This window comes from Pristiophorus japonicus, chromosome 1 (genome assembly GCF_044704955.1).
Source record: "Pristiophorus japonicus isolate sPriJap1 chromosome 1, sPriJap1.hap1, whole genome shotgun sequence".
Classification (NCBI taxonomy): domain Eukaryota; kingdom Metazoa; phylum Chordata; class Chondrichthyes; family Pristiophoridae; genus Pristiophorus; species Pristiophorus japonicus.
In genome coordinates this window covers 233,186,312-233,203,799 of record NC_091977.1, presented here as the reverse complement: position 1 = coordinate 233,203,799, position 17,488 = coordinate 233,186,312, and the positions used below count along the sequence as shown (strand labels likewise).

At 42.1% G+C, this 17,488-nt stretch overlaps 1 protein-coding gene across 1 annotated transcript in view; it reads right to left on the bottom strand.

Moving 5' to 3' along the window:
• The window catches only part of ugcg (UDP-glucose ceramide glucosyltransferase), a 59,913-nt gene that overhangs the window by 11,177 nt on the left and 31,248 nt on the right, over nucleotides 1-17,488 (bottom strand). The window contains exons 2-5 of the mRNA XM_070888123.1: nucleotides 12,893-13,034; nucleotides 9,548-9,650; nucleotides 3,548-3,649; nucleotides 3,035-3,147 (exon numbers count right to left, since the gene is read on the bottom strand). Of these exons, the coding sequence (XP_070744224.1) occupies nucleotides 3,035-3,147; nucleotides 3,548-3,649; nucleotides 9,548-9,650; nucleotides 12,893-13,034 (460 nt within the window). The remainder of the gene's footprint in view (nucleotides 1-3,034; nucleotides 3,148-3,547; nucleotides 3,650-9,547; nucleotides 9,651-12,892; nucleotides 13,035-17,488) is intronic.

The window sequence follows — 17,488 nt, the reverse complement described above, 5'->3', positions numbered from 1 at the left end:
GGAGGTTTTGCTTGGTGGTCGAGAAAGGGGGGGGGGGGGGGGGGGGAGGGGGAAAGAGAAGAGAGAGCAAGCAGAGGCAGCTGAATGGATGTATCAATCTTAGTGACAAATAACTTAATGAGCTCCTGATTCTTGTTGCTGGAGGTGAGGGTGAGAGGGGGGAGTTTAAAGACGATTGGTGGTGAGGAAGCTATGGTTACTTTTGTTCTCCAGGAGAGGAGAGCAATGCTGACTAGCACTCAACATGGACCAGCCAGGTCTGGAGATGGATGGCTAAAGCAGTCACACACTTAGTATGCTCAAGTCAGTGCCCCTTGAATGTGAAGCGGTGAAAATGAGATACCAGGGGAATCGACTGGAATTGAAGAGTGGACAAGGGCATCAAGGGTCGTGGTGAGGGAGTGGTTGAGCAAATTGACAGCTGCAGAAGTAACATGGCAAATGAAAGGCCATGTAACATTAGGCAGTTAGCAGTTTGAAGGTACAGTTGTAAATGTTCTTTGTAAGAGTGACGTTCATCACCTCCTAACCCTCCCCCCCCCCCCCCACAGAAGGAAGTGGGGTTGGAAAAAGGTAGAAAGATGCAGGTGGCAAGGAAAACAAGGAAGTGGTCAAGATTTGGCAGATGGAGTATAATGTGGGAAAATGTGAGGTTATCCACTTTTATAGGAAGACTAGAAAAGCAAAATATTATTTAATTTGAGAGAGACTACAAAATGCTGCAGTAGAGGGATCTGGGGGTCCTTGTACATGAAACACAAAAAGTTATCATGCAGGTACAGCAAGTAATTAGGAATGCAAATGGAATGTTGGCAGTTATTGCAAGGGGTTGGAGTATAAAAGTAGGGAAATCTTGTTACAACTATACAGGGCATTGGTGAGACGACACCTGGAATCCTGTGTACAGTTTTGGTCTCCTTATTAAAGGAAGGATATATTTGCATTGGAGGCAGTTTAGAGAAGGTTCACCAGATTGATTCCTGAGATGAAGGGGTTGTCTTATGAATAAAGGCTGAGTAGGTTGGGCCTATACTTATTGAAGTTTAGAAGAATGAGAGGTGATCTTATTGAAACACACAAAATTCTGAGGGGACTTGACAGAGTAGATGTAGATGTTTCCACTAGTGAGGGAATCTAAAACTAGGGGACATAGGGGTCAAGTTTCAGGCCGCGCCAACCTGGATGCCCGTTTTTCGCGCCTAAAAGTATGACAGAAAAATACCTCTGAATCCTCCGGCTCCTTGCAGGTCCCTGGGAACTCAGCATGGCACGCACACAGCAGCGGGGGGCGGAGCCACAAATTCTGATAGTGGAGGGGGGCGGGGCTAATTTAAATGAGGCAACGTCATGCTGGCAGCCCTGCGCGTGCGAGCGCACGTGCAATAGTCCAGAAACATTGGCACTCGGCCATTTTTAAAGGGACTTAAAGAAAAGTGTTGATTTGTCTCGTGGACCCCTGGAAAGACTTGGGATTTAATTTGTGATTTTTGTGTGTCTGAAGGAGTGCTTTTAGCAGCACTTGAATAAATCACCTGCCTCTCCCTGTCCTTGGCCGAATGGCCTCAGTCTCCTTCGCAGCTCGAAAGCTGCTTGCTGTGTCTTCAGCCGCTGTCGGCCACTGCCGCCGCCCCTATCCCGTGCCGAATGGCCTCAGTCTCCCTCGCAGCTCGAAGGCTGCTTGCTGTGTCTTCGGCCGCCCCTGTCTCCTGCATGGAAGGAAGACCTGCCTGAAGCACCGCAGCTCGAAGGCTGCTTGCTGCCGCTGTTGTTGGGCTGCCGTCGGGTCACTGATGCCACCCCTGTCTCCTACATGGAAAGCCTGCCTGAAGCACCACAGCTCGAAGGCTGCTTGCTGCCTCTGTTGTTGGGCTGCCGTCGAGTCACTGATGCCACCCCTGTCTCCTACATGGAAAGCCTGCCTGAAACACCGCAGCTCGAAGGTTGCTTGCTGCCGCTGTTGTTGGGCTGCCGTCGGGTCACTGATGCCACCCCTGTCTCCTACATGGAAAGCCTGCCTGAAGCACCACAGCTCGAAGGCTGCTACTGCTCGCAGGTAGCAATATTCAATATTTTGTCTTTGCTTTGTTTATAATTTTTTAGTCAGGATGGCTCTTTATTTGTAGAAGTAAGACTGTTGAATGCTTGTAGAATTTAATTACTTCCCTGCCCCTCCCCCCGTTCCCTACGCCTGATTTGTAACCTACGCCTGATTTGTAAAGTGTAGGCAAGGTTTTTCTGAGCGTACAAAAATCTACACTTGCTCCATTCTAAGTAGTTTGGAGTAAGTTTTCACTGCCTAAACTTTCAAAACAGGCGTAAGTGGCCGGAAAAGCCCCCTTCTGAAAAAAAACTGTTCCAAAATGAAACTGCTCTAACTGACTAGAACTGGAGCAAACTAAATACCGAGAATTGCAATTTCTAAGATACTCCATTCTAAACCAGTTGCTCCAAAAAAATAGGAGCAACTCAGGCTGAAACTTGACCCCATAGTTTCAGAATAAGGGGTCGCACATTTAAAACGGAGATAAGGAATTTCTTCTCCCAGGGGGCCGTGAATCTTTGGAATTCTCTATCCGAGAGAGCTATTGAGACTGGGTCAATGAAGGTGGAGATACACAGATTTTTGAACGATAGAGGAGTCAAGGGTTATGGGGAGTTGGCAGGAAAGCGGAGTGGAGGCCAACATCCAATCAGCCATGATCTTATTGAATGGTGCCAAATGGCCTACTCCTTTTCCTATTTATGTTCTTATGGTCGGAGATGGAGCTTTTATACCAAGAAAATGGTTTCAATTAGTTAATTCCCAACATCACTATTATAAATGTACAAGTTTATCTAATGCCACATAATTCTTTGGATCTGTGTAGTTGGATGACTTAAAAGCCTATGATAAACAGCCATTGGACCTTCTCCAGTAGATTCAAAATATTAAGGAAAAATAGTCTGTGCCTTCAATGATGAATTTCTTTTGATTTCTGTGTAATATAAACTGGGCAAAAAACATTTTTTAGTACATAACTATTTCCACTCTTACCTGTTCTAAAGTAGCAGCAAACCCCTGTCTGTCAGCAACATATGGCAATCCATGTACCAGGCCCACTTTCTCAGTCATCATGTTGGCCATGTCTGTCAGAGTGTCTGGCTTCACTGAACATTAATAATGTAGAAGTTTAAAAGCGGATCACAAACTCAGTATCTACTGATCATCCACCAACCACTGAATTCTTTCACGTTTTTCAACTCTTTAAAAAAAAATTATGGTTTTATTTTTTAAAAAAAAAGTAATTTCAAGAATTTAGGGTTGGTATATCCAAAATACCCAAACGTTCAATATAACAAAGATGGGCTTCAATAGTTTGACAACAAATCGGATTAGTAAATGCAAAGTCTGACTAGAAAACACATCATCAGCATTGTGCTTTCTCGACTAAGTGGATAAAATTTCAAAAACACCACTTTGTGACTTGAAACGTTAGACAATGGAACTTAAATATGTATTCATATAGTAAAAGCAATAAACTACAAAACAATAGCGTATGCTGCTTACCTCGAATTCCACTGTCGCAGATCCATACAAGTTCATATTTGGCTACCTCATAACCTGGCATCAAATTATTTATCTTGGGATTAATGCCAACCTTTTTGCCACCTGGAGGTTACAAGAATTTCCCATTGGTATTATTTTACAAATATTTTACCAATAGACATGCATTTTACTACGAATAACATTTTTTAAAATTTGACCTGACTCACGTCCTCTACTGGCCTCCCCTATGCAGGTTAGCCCAGCTAAGAAATCCAGGAATAAAAAATAGTTGAAAGAACATATATCTACCTGAAAACATTTCAAAGTGGAGTGTGGCTGCATATTTCATTTTAATATTACAAATGGTCTGAAGATTACTTTGGAAAATAAAAGAAAACCAGAAGCTCTTGCCCGATGAATGCACCATAGCTGTATGGTCAAGGGTAAATACAAGCATATCCGCCCCCATACCATCTTACTCTTTTTTTTTTTAAAAAGTGTGCATTTTTTTATATTTAAATTGGTAAGCATATACAAGAATTACATAGAATTTACAGCCCACTGTCGGTGTTTATGCTCCACTCGAGTCTCATCCTATCAGCATAACCTTCTATTTCTTTCCCCTTAAATACATCAATGCTATTCACCCCTTGTGGTAGTGAGTTCCACATTCTCACCACTCTGATTAAAGAAGTTTCTCCTGAATTCCTTCTTGGATTTATTAGTAACTAACTTGTATTTATGGCTGCTAGTTTTGGACTCTCTCCCTCTCCGATATTCATTAAAAAAAAAATAATTGCAACAATTTTATCAGAAATCCAATAAAGAATTGGTTCTTAAATATCAGGGGTTAAGAGAGAAGTTAACTCGGGTCTAAAGTGAGAACCAATGACTGCATTTGAGTAATTTTTTTTGAAAAGCCTCCACGTATACAGAAGATATGCTGCGACGCAGCCAAGTTGAATAGAATCAGAGACACAAAGGCACAGATCCAAATTCTAAAAGAAATCTAGTTGTTTGAGGGAGAAACGACCCATTAAATAAAGGTAGTCTTCTCCTCCTCCCTCCCCCACAACTTTCTCTGCCTCCCTGGGCATTGTCTGCTCTTGGCTCATTTCCACAACAGGACTGAGACAGAGGATGTCAACATGTGGGAGAATCACAAGCAGAAGCTCACATTACACTACTGAGACACAAGGCATTGGTGTTCCACTATGCAGTGCCACATAAATCTATCTATAATATTAAGCTGTACAACTCAAGAGGCCACTGCGTTTTACCGAGGCTGGAAGAATTCCTTTTACAATTCATTGTCGCAGCTACATTTTATAAATAGGTTCAATGGCTGTTTTACATAGTATTTACAACACAGAAACAGGCCATTCAGCCCAACAGGTCAATGCCTGTGTGTATGCTCTACATGAGTCTGTTCCCAACCTACTTCATCTAACCCCATTGATATAGGCTTCTATTCCTTTCTCCCTCATGTTTTAGGTCTCCTTCTCAGCTTTAGTCTAAGAGCTGCCACTTCGATCAAACAATTTGTACAAGCAAATGTATATAAACAGCTCAAGATCAGAAGGAGAAACACGGCTTGCTGACACTAGATTTTATCTCTAGCCATAGAACAAAAGGAAGAGTAGGCTATTTAGCCCCTCGAGCATATTCTACCATTCTATGAGATCATGGCTGATCTGTAACTCTACTCCATATCCTTCGATACCCTGTGAATCTGTGCTGCATCTCCAAGGCCAATATATCCTTCTTGTGCAGTGCCCAAAACTAAATGTAATATTCCAGATGGGGTCTGAGCAAGGCTCTGTATAACTGAAATATAACTTCCTCTCTTGTATTCCAACCCTCCCTTTAAGATAAAGACCAAGATTCCATTAGCCTTTTTAATTAATTTTTGTATCTTTGCACTAGCTTTTAGTGATTTGTGCACATGGACACCCAAATCCCATTGCTCCTTAACAGTTCTTTGTCTCCGACCGTTAGTAATATATTCTGATTTGTCTTGCCTCCAGCCAAAGTGGTTAGCCTCACACTTCCCCACAATTAACTCGATCTGCCCACTCTATGTCCCTTTGTGATTTCCTGCTCCCATCAACACAACTTACTGTGCCTTCTAACTTAAGTGCCATCTGCAAACTTGGATAAACCAATAGACCTTTATCCAAGTCATTGATATATATGGTGAAATGCTGAGGCACGAGCACAGATCCCTGGGCAATACCACTTGTCACAGCCCGCCAAAGAACATTCCCTTCATCCCCATTCTCTAGTCTCCTACCCATCAACCAATTACGAACCCACACCATGCATATTAACTTTTTCCTAATAACCTCTTCCGTGGAATCTGATCAAATGCCTTCTGGGTGTCCATATAGTCAATCCTCTATCCACCATTCTAGTGACCTCCTCAAAAATTAAACGAGATTAATCAGACATGACCTATTCTTCACAAATCCATGCTGACTCTCTGATCAACTCCAACTCTGTCTCGGATGATAGATTCCAGTAACTTGCCCACAACTTATGTTAAACTAGCAGATCTATAGTTATCTGGTTTCTCCATCACTTAAATAATTGAGTGATATTTGCAATTTTCCAATTCAAAAGGCACAATTCACAGAACCCAACTACAGTGGAAGAGGCAGAGAAAGCACATGTAGACACAGTAAAGGCATACTAGACAAAGATTGGACAAAATATGGAGAGAAAACAATAGGGTGGAGAGGCAAGATACACAGTGGAAACACACTTATTTCAGAAAGATGGAAAAACTAATAGATTTCCAAAATACGAGACGTGACTGGGTATATTCTACTGGTTTATCAGCTTTCTGGCATTTCAAAATTGCAGAGAGTTTCTAGATAGTTTTTGCCCCTACAGCCAACCATTTTAACTACTTATACAGGTTGGACCTCTCTGGTCCGGAAATATCTGTGGTTTGGCATTAGCTGGGCCTGAGCGAGAGGAGTGTTTATTTTTTTAAAGTTTCGATTAGCTGGAGCAGCTGTCAGTCAGTGAGTGGGTGCGCCGGTGCTGAGGGAGCCGCCCACAGGGGCGTTGTCAACAGGCAAGCGTGACCTCCCATGGTTTGGAAAATTCTCTGTTCCGGCATCGGTCAGGACTCGAGGGTGCTGGACCAGAGAGGTTCAACCTGTACTTGCACGGAGAAATATCTGGCCTCAGCTCAGCACCACCCAAAACAACCTAAAATTAATGGCAACTCATCAATATGGGGGTCGAACGCACACAGCGCCACTGTGGAGAGTTATAGTGCATAAACACATTGCATTATCATACCACTTGTCCTCATCAACGTACAATTAAATTTTTTAAATACATTTTGTGCACTAAAAGGATACAAGTGCGATGGCTGGTTGGGGGGGGGGGGGGGGGGGGAGAGAGGAGAGAGAGAGAGAGAGAGAGAGAGAGAGAGAGAGAGAGAGAGAGAGAGAGAGAGAGAGAGAGAGAGAGAGAGAGAGAGAGAGAGAGAGATCCTGTTGTATTTGAGTACCTTATCCATACAATACAGTCCAGAGCTGTTTTTTGGTGTGTATTTATACAATTATGCAAACAAAGTACAATGCCATTCTTTGCTTCCAGCTAGCTTGTTATTTTGCACAGCATGTCACAATTTCTCTGTCCTCCCTGCCCTCACCCCCTTTTGTAAAAATGCCTAGTATTGCTTCAGTGATGGGCAGCTATGGGGGTGCTGAGGATAGTAGCAGAGAAACACAGCCATGAGAGGTCACTGATGTAGCATCACACATCTGACATACATGACTGAAGCAAAATGAGACGTTCCTGATGCACAAAATTAGATTAGAATAATCCTTATAACACATGGGGAACAACCACATGGGGAATAAGTGGCCTGTATAGGTTTATTAATGTGTTTTTTTTTTAAAAGTGAAAACGGTATTTAGATTTATACCCAAAGATTGGCACCAGTGAGGATCTTCTTTTCCCCATCATAGAAGAAATTACTCTTGTAATCAAACTTATTTTAAAAGAAAATCAGAAGTTGTTTGGCATCCCAATCTGGGTCTTTATTTTCATTTCATTGCTTAACCTTTGCTTGCACTACCCACTGCTGCTCAAGTACTTTCAACTGGCAATCACTTTGGAAGCTTTTTGCTGTGTCACATCAAAGCACTAATGCACATTGTCAGAGGGGAAGGAGCATATCTGCTTCCTTCTGTCCATATTGGCTCCTGATCCTAGCCTAGTAGGCAAGCAGGAAGGCAGAGAGTGGAGGGCTTCCATGCAGAGGGACTGGGTGGAAAAAAGGAAAATGGATAAAAACGGTCATTGGGCGATGATCGCAGCTAAAGAGATTAACGGCAGAAGTTGGGGCAGGTTGGGTGCGTGACTCAAGTCAGAGCTGGGGGGTGGGGGGGGCGGGCGGAGGAAAGGACGGGACGAGGAGGAGAGGAGGGAGAGAGTGGGGGGTGAGGGAAGGGAGAGGAGGCGGCTGAACAGCCGGGCCCAAGACCTCGGGCTGGATTTACAGGTAGGTGGCGTCGGGTCTCGGAGGGGCGGGGGGAGAGTCGCGGAGGTCCCGGGGGGGGGGTCCGGGTGGGTGGGAGGAGCGGCCCGAAACTTGGGCCCTAAAGTACTGGAAAATCTTTGAAGATTCTTTTCTCCCCCTCCCCGCCGCATCAAAACTCTTTCTTTCCCTCCCTCCCACCCCCGCTCCTTGCAGCCCTCAGCACGGGAAGGCAGCGGCAGGCCACTCGGCCCGGGATAGGGGCAGCGAGCGTCAGCCCCTCCCACACAGCCTGCATCACACACACTTAGATTCTGGGAGCTAGGAGCTACTGCGCTTGCATGCACACTCTAGACTGCACGTGCAGAGGCGCAGGTGTGGAATAAGTGCCAGAACAGACTGGAAACCCTCAAGAGCACAGCGACAACAGTCAATGCGCTGGTGGATGTTCCTCAGACTTGAGATGCTTGCGATCACGCTGTAGGATTGTGATTGCAACTTGAAGGACCATTACAGGACAAGTTGTTAACAGTGAGGTAGAGAAAGCGCCCAAAAGTGTTTTATTAACCAGTGATGCGATCGGAGATTGTCCTTCTCTTGCCTTTAAACATTTTAGAGTGAATTTTGTCAGCGCTGGGACCTGGCTCCGCCCCCGAATCCAGTTGCCATGCTACACCACCATCGAGGGGCTGGGGAGCGGCCAAACTCAGCCCAAAGATTTTTGCCGCCCTTGGAGTTCTACAAAAGCGGCGCATCTCTGGTGAGTGCGCCAGAAATCTGTACTGGCCAAATTTTGGCCCATAAGAAGACTACGTGCCCTACATTGGAAGATAAATGCTCTCAACATTCATGTATGGACAACTATTTGGTCAGTTTTAAAATTCAGTCAATGTATGCCAGCATGAAAAGCCAATTTTAATATGTAACCACGAAGTTAAATCCCTGCAAGAACAAATTACATTTTTGTTTTTAAAAAAGTCTATTGAAAACAGATTTTCTTTCCGTTGTTTAAACAGCAATGAGACATCAGAGACCCTGTCTTCAGTCAGTGGAAACAAATTGAATCATCAGTACTCGTTAGTGACAATGTCAATTTAAGTGTGCATATTAATTCGGTCTCTATCACTGCTCCAAGTCAGGTCCTAAGAAGTCAATAACGGCATTCATCAACAGAAGGATGATCACTTTAACCAGATGAATTCAAACATATTGATTTCAAAGTTTAAGCAACATCAAAACAGAATGAATGTGTTGTGCTGCAATAATAACCTTTACATTGGTGAACATTGACGCTGAATTATTAAACCTGCCTTAGTAACCATTATGATTTTTAATAGGGAATTGCAACTTATTAAATACAAATCCACATAAAAAATAACTTGATTTATAAATTTAGAAAAGCATTAGCTAGGTGAGGATTGGGGAATGATGCCAAACATAATCTACAATCTCACTTAAATGCAGCTAAACACCAATTCCTGTCAATACAAAAAAATACTATATACATTAAATCTGCTTACCAATAAACAATTTGGCATCCACATTTGGATATTTGCCCAGAAGTTTTTTACAGACATCGACTGCAGGATCATCGTGGTCTTGTACGCAAAGGAGTATTTCAAACTGGTAAAGGTTGGGGGGGGGGGGGGGGGGGGCGGGGGGAGGGAAGGAAAGAAAAGGTCACAATCTTGCAGTGGGATACAGGAAAAGTATGGTGCAGCTCTCAAAGCAGCCTTAATACAGACTCAAGCTTTTCATCTCTATAAAAAGTTAGTCAATTGTGGCAATTCAGGTGCAGAACATGGGTTCTCTCCAGTCTCCTTTTTTTCACCCCATTATTTTCACATTCCTCACAGCGCAAATATCTGATCTTATGTCAGGAAAAGGGAATAAAAAAAAAAAGAGTTGGAGAGATCAATTCACACCACTCATGAACTTTGGCAGACCCTGAATAGGTTCTTGATGATCCAAGGGAACAAGGAGAAAATAACTTAATAGGTCATTCAACAAAATGAGTTACTTTTATGGTTTCACAGATTTCTCCAGTCCCATAACTTTCAACCTTGAAAGTTTGCAAGAAATCTTTCACAGGGAGGTTTTGTTATAATGCACAAAGAAAAACAGAGCCAGTAGCAATTAACCCGCAGTGCAAGATGGTCCTAGAATGTCCTAGTGATCAATTAGAACATTTCAATAAATCAGAATTGCACTGCAAGCATTTGATGCCCTTGTGCAAGCATAATTATCAAGCATTAAAAAGTTATATGCAGATAGTTGGTGCCTGCAAAACCCACGATTGGTACAGAAATGGGCCAGATTCAGAAGAAAGATTTACATACCAAGCAGTTATTTAAAGGCTATAATTTATATTCAGATTACAACAAAAAACCACTCAAGTTTAATTTCTATGGTTAAGCACATCTTTCAAACCTTGATCAGATTGCAGCCTTGAAATCCTGGATATATTTTTATGTATAAATAAATGAGCGCGCATTATAATTGAAGTTTCAATCACCACATATATATTCAAATCTTATGCAGGGTCCCTTCATCTATTATGCCTATTCTTGACACACTTGAATTTAAAAATAGTTGTTAGTAACATCTACTGTTTAGGTTCTGGAACTTAAGCAATAGTATATAGTGAGCCAGTTGCAATAATTAAAAAAAAGAATCCAGCATCAGCTCCTTACTCGAGATACACCTAGGACATCTTTAAGTTGCAAATCTTTGGGGGGGGGGGGGGGGGGGGGGAAAGAGATGAAAAAAATCAGGCAATTTGACTTGAGCCACATAAGGAAACATTAGGCAGGTGAGCAAAATCTTTGTTTTAAGGAGATACTTAAAGGTGGAGAGAGAGGTAGAAGGGTTTTGGGAGGTAATATCCCAGATGGAATTTAACGCAGAAAAGTACGATGTGATACATTTTGGTAGGAAGAATGAGGAGGCGCAATATAAACTAAAGGGTACAATTCTAAAGTGGATGCAGCAGAGACCTGGGGGTATACGTGTACAAATCACTGAAGGTGGCGGGGCAGGTTAAGAAAGCGGTTAAAAAAGCATATACTCTGAATTAAACCAAATCAGTGCAAGTGTACCAAAAATTCTAGAAAACATTCCTTCAAATGATAGTGACTTGTTAAACAAACAACAGCAAGTCAGACAAAGTGCTGCTGAAAGCTGTGATGATATAGGGTAAAGTCTGGGTATGTATAAAAAATTGGCAGTCGGGTAGAAAGCAACAGGTACTAATTAGAGGAGTGGGGGAGGGAAGATGTGTAATTATTGAATGAGGTAGCCACAGCTGCTTCGAATTTAGATCAATGACGAACTCAGAAACCCAATACAAATTGGTCAAAGTTGCACATGATACCAAACTGGGAGGGGTAGTGGAAGTGGAGTCGTCGACATGGAAACCACAGGGAGGAGGCAGCTCAAAAATGACAGAATGAGTTGGGATAAAATATGTAGCGGGCAGAACAATGGCAAATAAAATTCAGTGCTGCCCAATGTTATGCACTGCATACTGAAACACATGAATGCTGTTGAAACAGTTAAGTTTGAATTTGGAGAAAAAAAACCCTAGGGTTCTTAATAGATTCCATGCTCAACATGCCCAAGCATTGCAGAGGAGCAAACAAAGTCCACAGATTTTTGAACTACAAAGTCAAAATAGAAACATACAAGTCAGAGGAGGTTATGATAAAACTTTATATGGTGTAGTCTGACATACAACATTAAGTACTGTGTCCAGTTCTGATCATCAAGACTCAAGGGAAAAAAGTCAAGGCAGCACAAGTTAAGAGCCACAAGGCTGATCTTGTGTGGAAGGATCGACTGGAGAAACTTGGGATTTTCCAAGGAGCCATTGTGATCAAAGGTGGTCTTATGGATTTTTACAAGATGGTAAGTGGGATGCAAAAGGTAAATCCAGAAAGTTACTTTAAACTGTGAGGGTTGGACAAAGGGTCATGGGTTTCACCTAGTAAAAAGCAAAGACATGTATCCGAAACATTTTCTTCACACAGACATGGATGGAGTAGTAAAGGCAAACACCTTGGTAGACAGTGTCATTTTGGATGCATAAACTATGATGGGCTAAATAGCCCTCCTCATTTGTAGTTATCTTGTTAATTGTATAGCAAAGACAGAAACAACATTAAATTGGTCTTTTGGCGATAGCGGTATTTTTTCGGCATTTTGCCAAAAATACTGCCTTTTTTAAAAAAAAAAGGCATTAAATTGGCAACAAAATGCAGCAGACAGTAAAAATCGGTGTTGCACGAGGATTCGTGGTGGAAACGGTGGTCCTCGCCAACTTTAGTCCAAGGCCGATTACTGCCAAAAAGACAGGCCTGGGAGGGGGGAAAAAAACAGAAAAAAATTGCAAAAAGCAAAAAAATAAAATCACAACATTGACAAGACCCTTAACTAAGTAATCGCTGCAAGAGTTAAGAAATAAAAACTTTAACTTACCCTTTTTGCAGGTCTTCATACTTACTGCTGTTACGCAGGCTGCAACGCAGGCTTTTCTCGGGCGTTTATCGTGTAGAATACAGGTGCTAACGGCCAATTGAAAGAGGATTTTTTTTTGGTGTTGCACGACGGCGGTCCGCTTTTCAGCAATATTTCAAAACCGCCAGTGCACAACTTTGGCCAAGTTAGGTGAACATCTTTTATCAAAAAAGGCAAAATATCGCCAAAAAATGGACACCAAGCTGGCCAATTTCTAGCCCAATAGATTTAACACAAGCTCTCTTGCCACGATGCCCACCTTAAAATAAATTAGTTTTTTTGATCTATACTTTTTTTCCCCTGTAACATTTGCCAGCTAACAGAAAGCTCCATTTAATGTTTATACATACTTTGGGATAATCAAGTTCAAAGAAGGTCTCCAAGTTGTTTATGAGGTTTGGATCCACTCCTTTCAGGGGTTTAAGAAGAGACACACCAGGAAGCTTGCTGTAAGGTTGTTTGTCTGTCGTCTTCTTGTTTAGATGAAGGCGTCTGAGAGGAAGATGCAAAATCAACACGTTTACAAATTGTTTTGTGTTATTAAACGTGATTAATACAGACACAGAATTGAACGCATCATGATTTAGAATGGAGAGTTCTCTTCTGGTGACTGGATGAACAGCTCAATGGACGGGCTTGGTCCTCTCAACAGGAACTTTGAATTGCAAAATGCGCTGGTATACTTCTACAGTGTACAACAGTGTTACCGTATCAACTAAAACAGATGCCTTCAGGCATTAAAAGACTTATATAGCACCTTTCAGACCACCAGACGTCTCAAAGTGCTTTACAGATGTACTTTTGGAGTGTTGTAATGTAGGAAATGCAGCAGCCAATTTTGAGCACAGCAAGCTCCCACAAACAGCAATGTGACCAGATAATCTGTTTTTTTTGTTATGTTGATTGAGGGATAAATATTGGCCAGGATACCAGGGATAATTCCCCTGCTCTTTTTCGAAATAGTGCCATGGGATCTTTTACGTCCACTTGAGAGAGCAGACGGGGCCTCGGTTTAATGCCTCATCCAAAAGACGTCTCATCCGACAATGCAGCGCTCCCTCAGTACTCAACATCCTCCCTTGGACATTGAAGAATGCAAGTTAATTGGTGAAAAATAGATTTCAATCCACTTGCATTCTAAGTTTTCAAATGAAGGTTGACCAATATCAAGACCCTCAATATTTATTCTGTAGGAATATACTCTTTAGAATATTTAATCCATTTCCAGTACTGCATACAAGAGGGGAAAACATACACCAGTTTGAAGTCAGGAGTTAACAGGCAACAGAAGGGCATTCCTTCTTGAAAATCTAAGGAAGTCGTTTAGAAACACGGAATGATGAACATTAAAATTGGGAAAATTACAATTATATAAAGCAGATTCGCACACTTGCATATTCAAAAGCCTAAAAAAGACATACTAATTTTGTCACAATTCTGCCAAAAACTCAAAGAAATTCACTCTTCGTTGCAATAAAATTAGTCTTTCTGGCTTTCTTTACTGGCCCCATTACCATCCCCTTTTGCCTTGTATCATCATCCCTTTTGTCATTTAATCTCTCCTGCCGCACGTGCGCCCCCCCCCCCCCCAGACCTTCCTTCCCTTTTCCTGCCTCTGTACTTGCTTGTAACCTATTACAACCCTAACTTTTTCCAGTTCTGATGAAAGGTCATTAACCCGAAACGTTAACTCTGTTTCTCTCTCCCACAGATGCTGCTCAACCTGCTGAGTATATCCAGCATTTTCTGTTTATTTTTCAGATTTCCAACATTCGCAGTATTTTACTTTTCGCTGTTGAGCAGCACGTAACAAACTAGTGTGCTTTTGCATTTCTGGGTAAACGCGGTTTAATGCTGTGCAGTACATCACTTAAGATGGGAATGAGAAGACACACTATGCAAACTGGGATATCGAAGCCAAGTACAGTGCAGTTCCTGCCGAGTGCTGTCTAACCCTGTTAAAACTATTATTTTACACTAGCTGGTGGAACAGGGTAGTAATGACCGTAAAACAACAGTACAACCTGAAGCATGCACTTGGCGAGTGGAAAACCTACAAGCTTGTTAGGTAACTTTCCCAGTCTTTGTGCTCCCAGCAACTATGTGAGCCAATTCTTGGCTCCTTTCACAATTGTCTGACTGCCAAGTATTATGTAAAAATGGAACTATGTCAACAGATCTGATGATTTAAAAAAAATGTTAAACCGGAAGTGTGTTTTGGGATTTTTAAAAAAAAAAAGTGAAGTTACTGGCATATTGTAATGCGAAACTCAATAAGAACACATTTGTTTTTTATACCAACTGTGTATGCAGAAATACATTTTATCTTCAGATTTCTATCAAATGTGACACACTGCAGAAACTGACTGCTGGTTTACAAGTCCAAGCATCTTGTGGCAATCTGGAGTTGAGCAACAATTACTTGGAACTATGCAAATTAAGCATGCTTGGCATGCTGCCTTAAAGGGCTGGGTTTTTATTTAAACATTTAGGAATGGAACAATTGAGCAACATCTAGTGGTATTCAGTTTTGCAAGCTGCCTCCTCCTTTTGTGAAGATCCCAATAATGACTTTTAAACAAAGAGAATGGCACTTTGAAGTATGGTGAAACAATAGGTGCTTTATATTAAGGGTTAATTTTTACACAGCTTTGGACAAACCGTCTCTGAGACGCTTTCACCCATTTACAGTTCTGTTGCCACTTCCCATAGTGGGCCTCAACGGAGGCTGTGGGCAAGGAAAGGAGCTGGGAATCAATGCATCATGATGCATACAGATGTCAGACCCACAGAAGACGAGTTAACTCTTCACTAAAATGGACAGAAAGTATTACTTGCCAATGAGAACCCTGATAGAGGTAAATTTTGGCTAAGAGTTGCTGTTTTTTTTTGGAGCAACTTGATTTTTCTGGAGTATCTTAAAAATCCTCATTTTGCACAATTTGCACCAGTGTAAGTGAATTAGTTAGGATTTTTTTTAGTTTATTTTTTCTCAAAAGGGGGCGTTACCAGCCACCTACGCCAGTTTTGGCCATTTAGGCCACTTTGGCCAGTTAATAGTTACTCCAAATCTACTTAGGCCAGTGTATGTGATCACTTCAGAAAACCCTTGGAGAGTTAAAAAAATCAGCGTAGGTAGGTACATCGGAGGCCAGCAGGACTTAATGACTTGACTAAAGAATGTGAATAGAATCAAACAGCTATACAGGACATCATATGACAAACTTTGCCAAGTTAATTTAGTATACAATAGAAGCATTCATGGAAGCTTAAACTACAAAAATAATAGTAAAAGATAGTTGAATTAAATTGCCCTAATCTCTCAACTAATTTAAACTATGTGTTTGCAATGATTATACTGGGTCAAAATTGAGCCCATATTATATAAATAAAGTTTACTTCAATAAACAAGATATTCTCTCAGTGTTCCTCAGTCACTTATGTTCTTTTTTCACAATAGCACCAGGTAAATAGGCTTGACAAATGGTCACCACTATTCACGAGATAAAACATTTGCATAATTTTTTCAAAATATCCAAAAGTCCAGGAAAATGACAAGCCATTAAGAAAGTTTAAAAATAGCTACAGTGCATAAAATTTCAAACCCGAGGTCGATCGCACTGGGAGGCCACTCAGCCAGGGCTAGGGGCGGGCACGGGTCCCACACACACAGCGACTGCAGCACGCTCAGAGGCTGGGGGCAAGGAGCTACTGCACATGCGCGGACACTCCACTGCACATGTGCAGACGTCCCGGCATTGTTTTCAGCGCAGGACACCGGCTCCGCCCCCCCCCCCCGACTCCACTGGCCATGCTGCGCGACGACAGAGGAGGGGCCATTCAGCGGCCAAAGTGGGGAGCGATTTTTTTCGGCGCACTTATCAATAGAGAAAAGTGACGCATCTCCAGTAAGTGTGCCGAAAAAAAGGGGTGGGCCAAATTTGAGCCCATAAAAACTGAATTTTTACAGAAGTTTTTTTTTCTAGAAAGGGCAGCAAAAGAAAAGTTCTGCACTTTCCTGCTGTAATTATGCAAGATCACACAAAATAGATAACATTTGCAATCTTCAGAGCAAACTTTGCAGTTAATTACAACATATTGGGCCCAAGTTTCCACATGATTTGCACCTGATTTTTTAGGAGCAACTGGTGGAGAACGGACTATCTTAGAAATCGCAATTCTCCACATTTTTTTTTCTGCAGTTTTAGTCAGGTAGAACAGTTCTACTTTGGAACAGAATTTTTTCTTCAAAAGGGGGCGTGTCCGGCCACTGACGCCTGATTTCAAAGTTTCCACAGTGAAAACGTACTCCAAACTAAGTTAGAATGGAGCAAGAAGATTTTTGTAGAACTGAAAAAACCCGTTCTACACATTAAAAAAATCAGGCGCAGGTTACAAATTAGGCGTCTAGAACGAGGTGGGGGGAAGGGAAGTCATTAAATTCTACAATAAATCCTTATTTATACTTCTACAAATATTATACAAATAAATCCAACCTGAATAAACATTTATAAGCAAAGAAAAGATTAAATAAACCATCTTCCTACCTGTGTGAAAGTGCTTCAGCCACGGAGAATGCTGCAGTCAGCCTCACAAGTTGAGGCAGCCGTTCGTTCCCGTGGGGGGGGGGGGGGGGGGGGGGGCTGCAAGAAGCCTCAGTGCTGATGGCAATGTGCTTTTATTTTAAAAAAATTTCAAAAATTAAACAGCAACAAAGAACTACAAAAATGGCCGAGTGCCAATGTTTCCTTTACACTGCGCGTGCGCGAACACTCCAACACGCACATGCAGCGTTGCCGCAGGAAAAAAACTAATTTAAATGGTACCCACCCCTCCCACTTACAAAATCGGCACGAGTGTAGGCTCCACCCCCCCCCCCCCGGCACCGCGCCAAACAGACAAGGAGCTGCAAAGCGCTCCAGAATCGCGCGTTTTTTTTCCGGCGC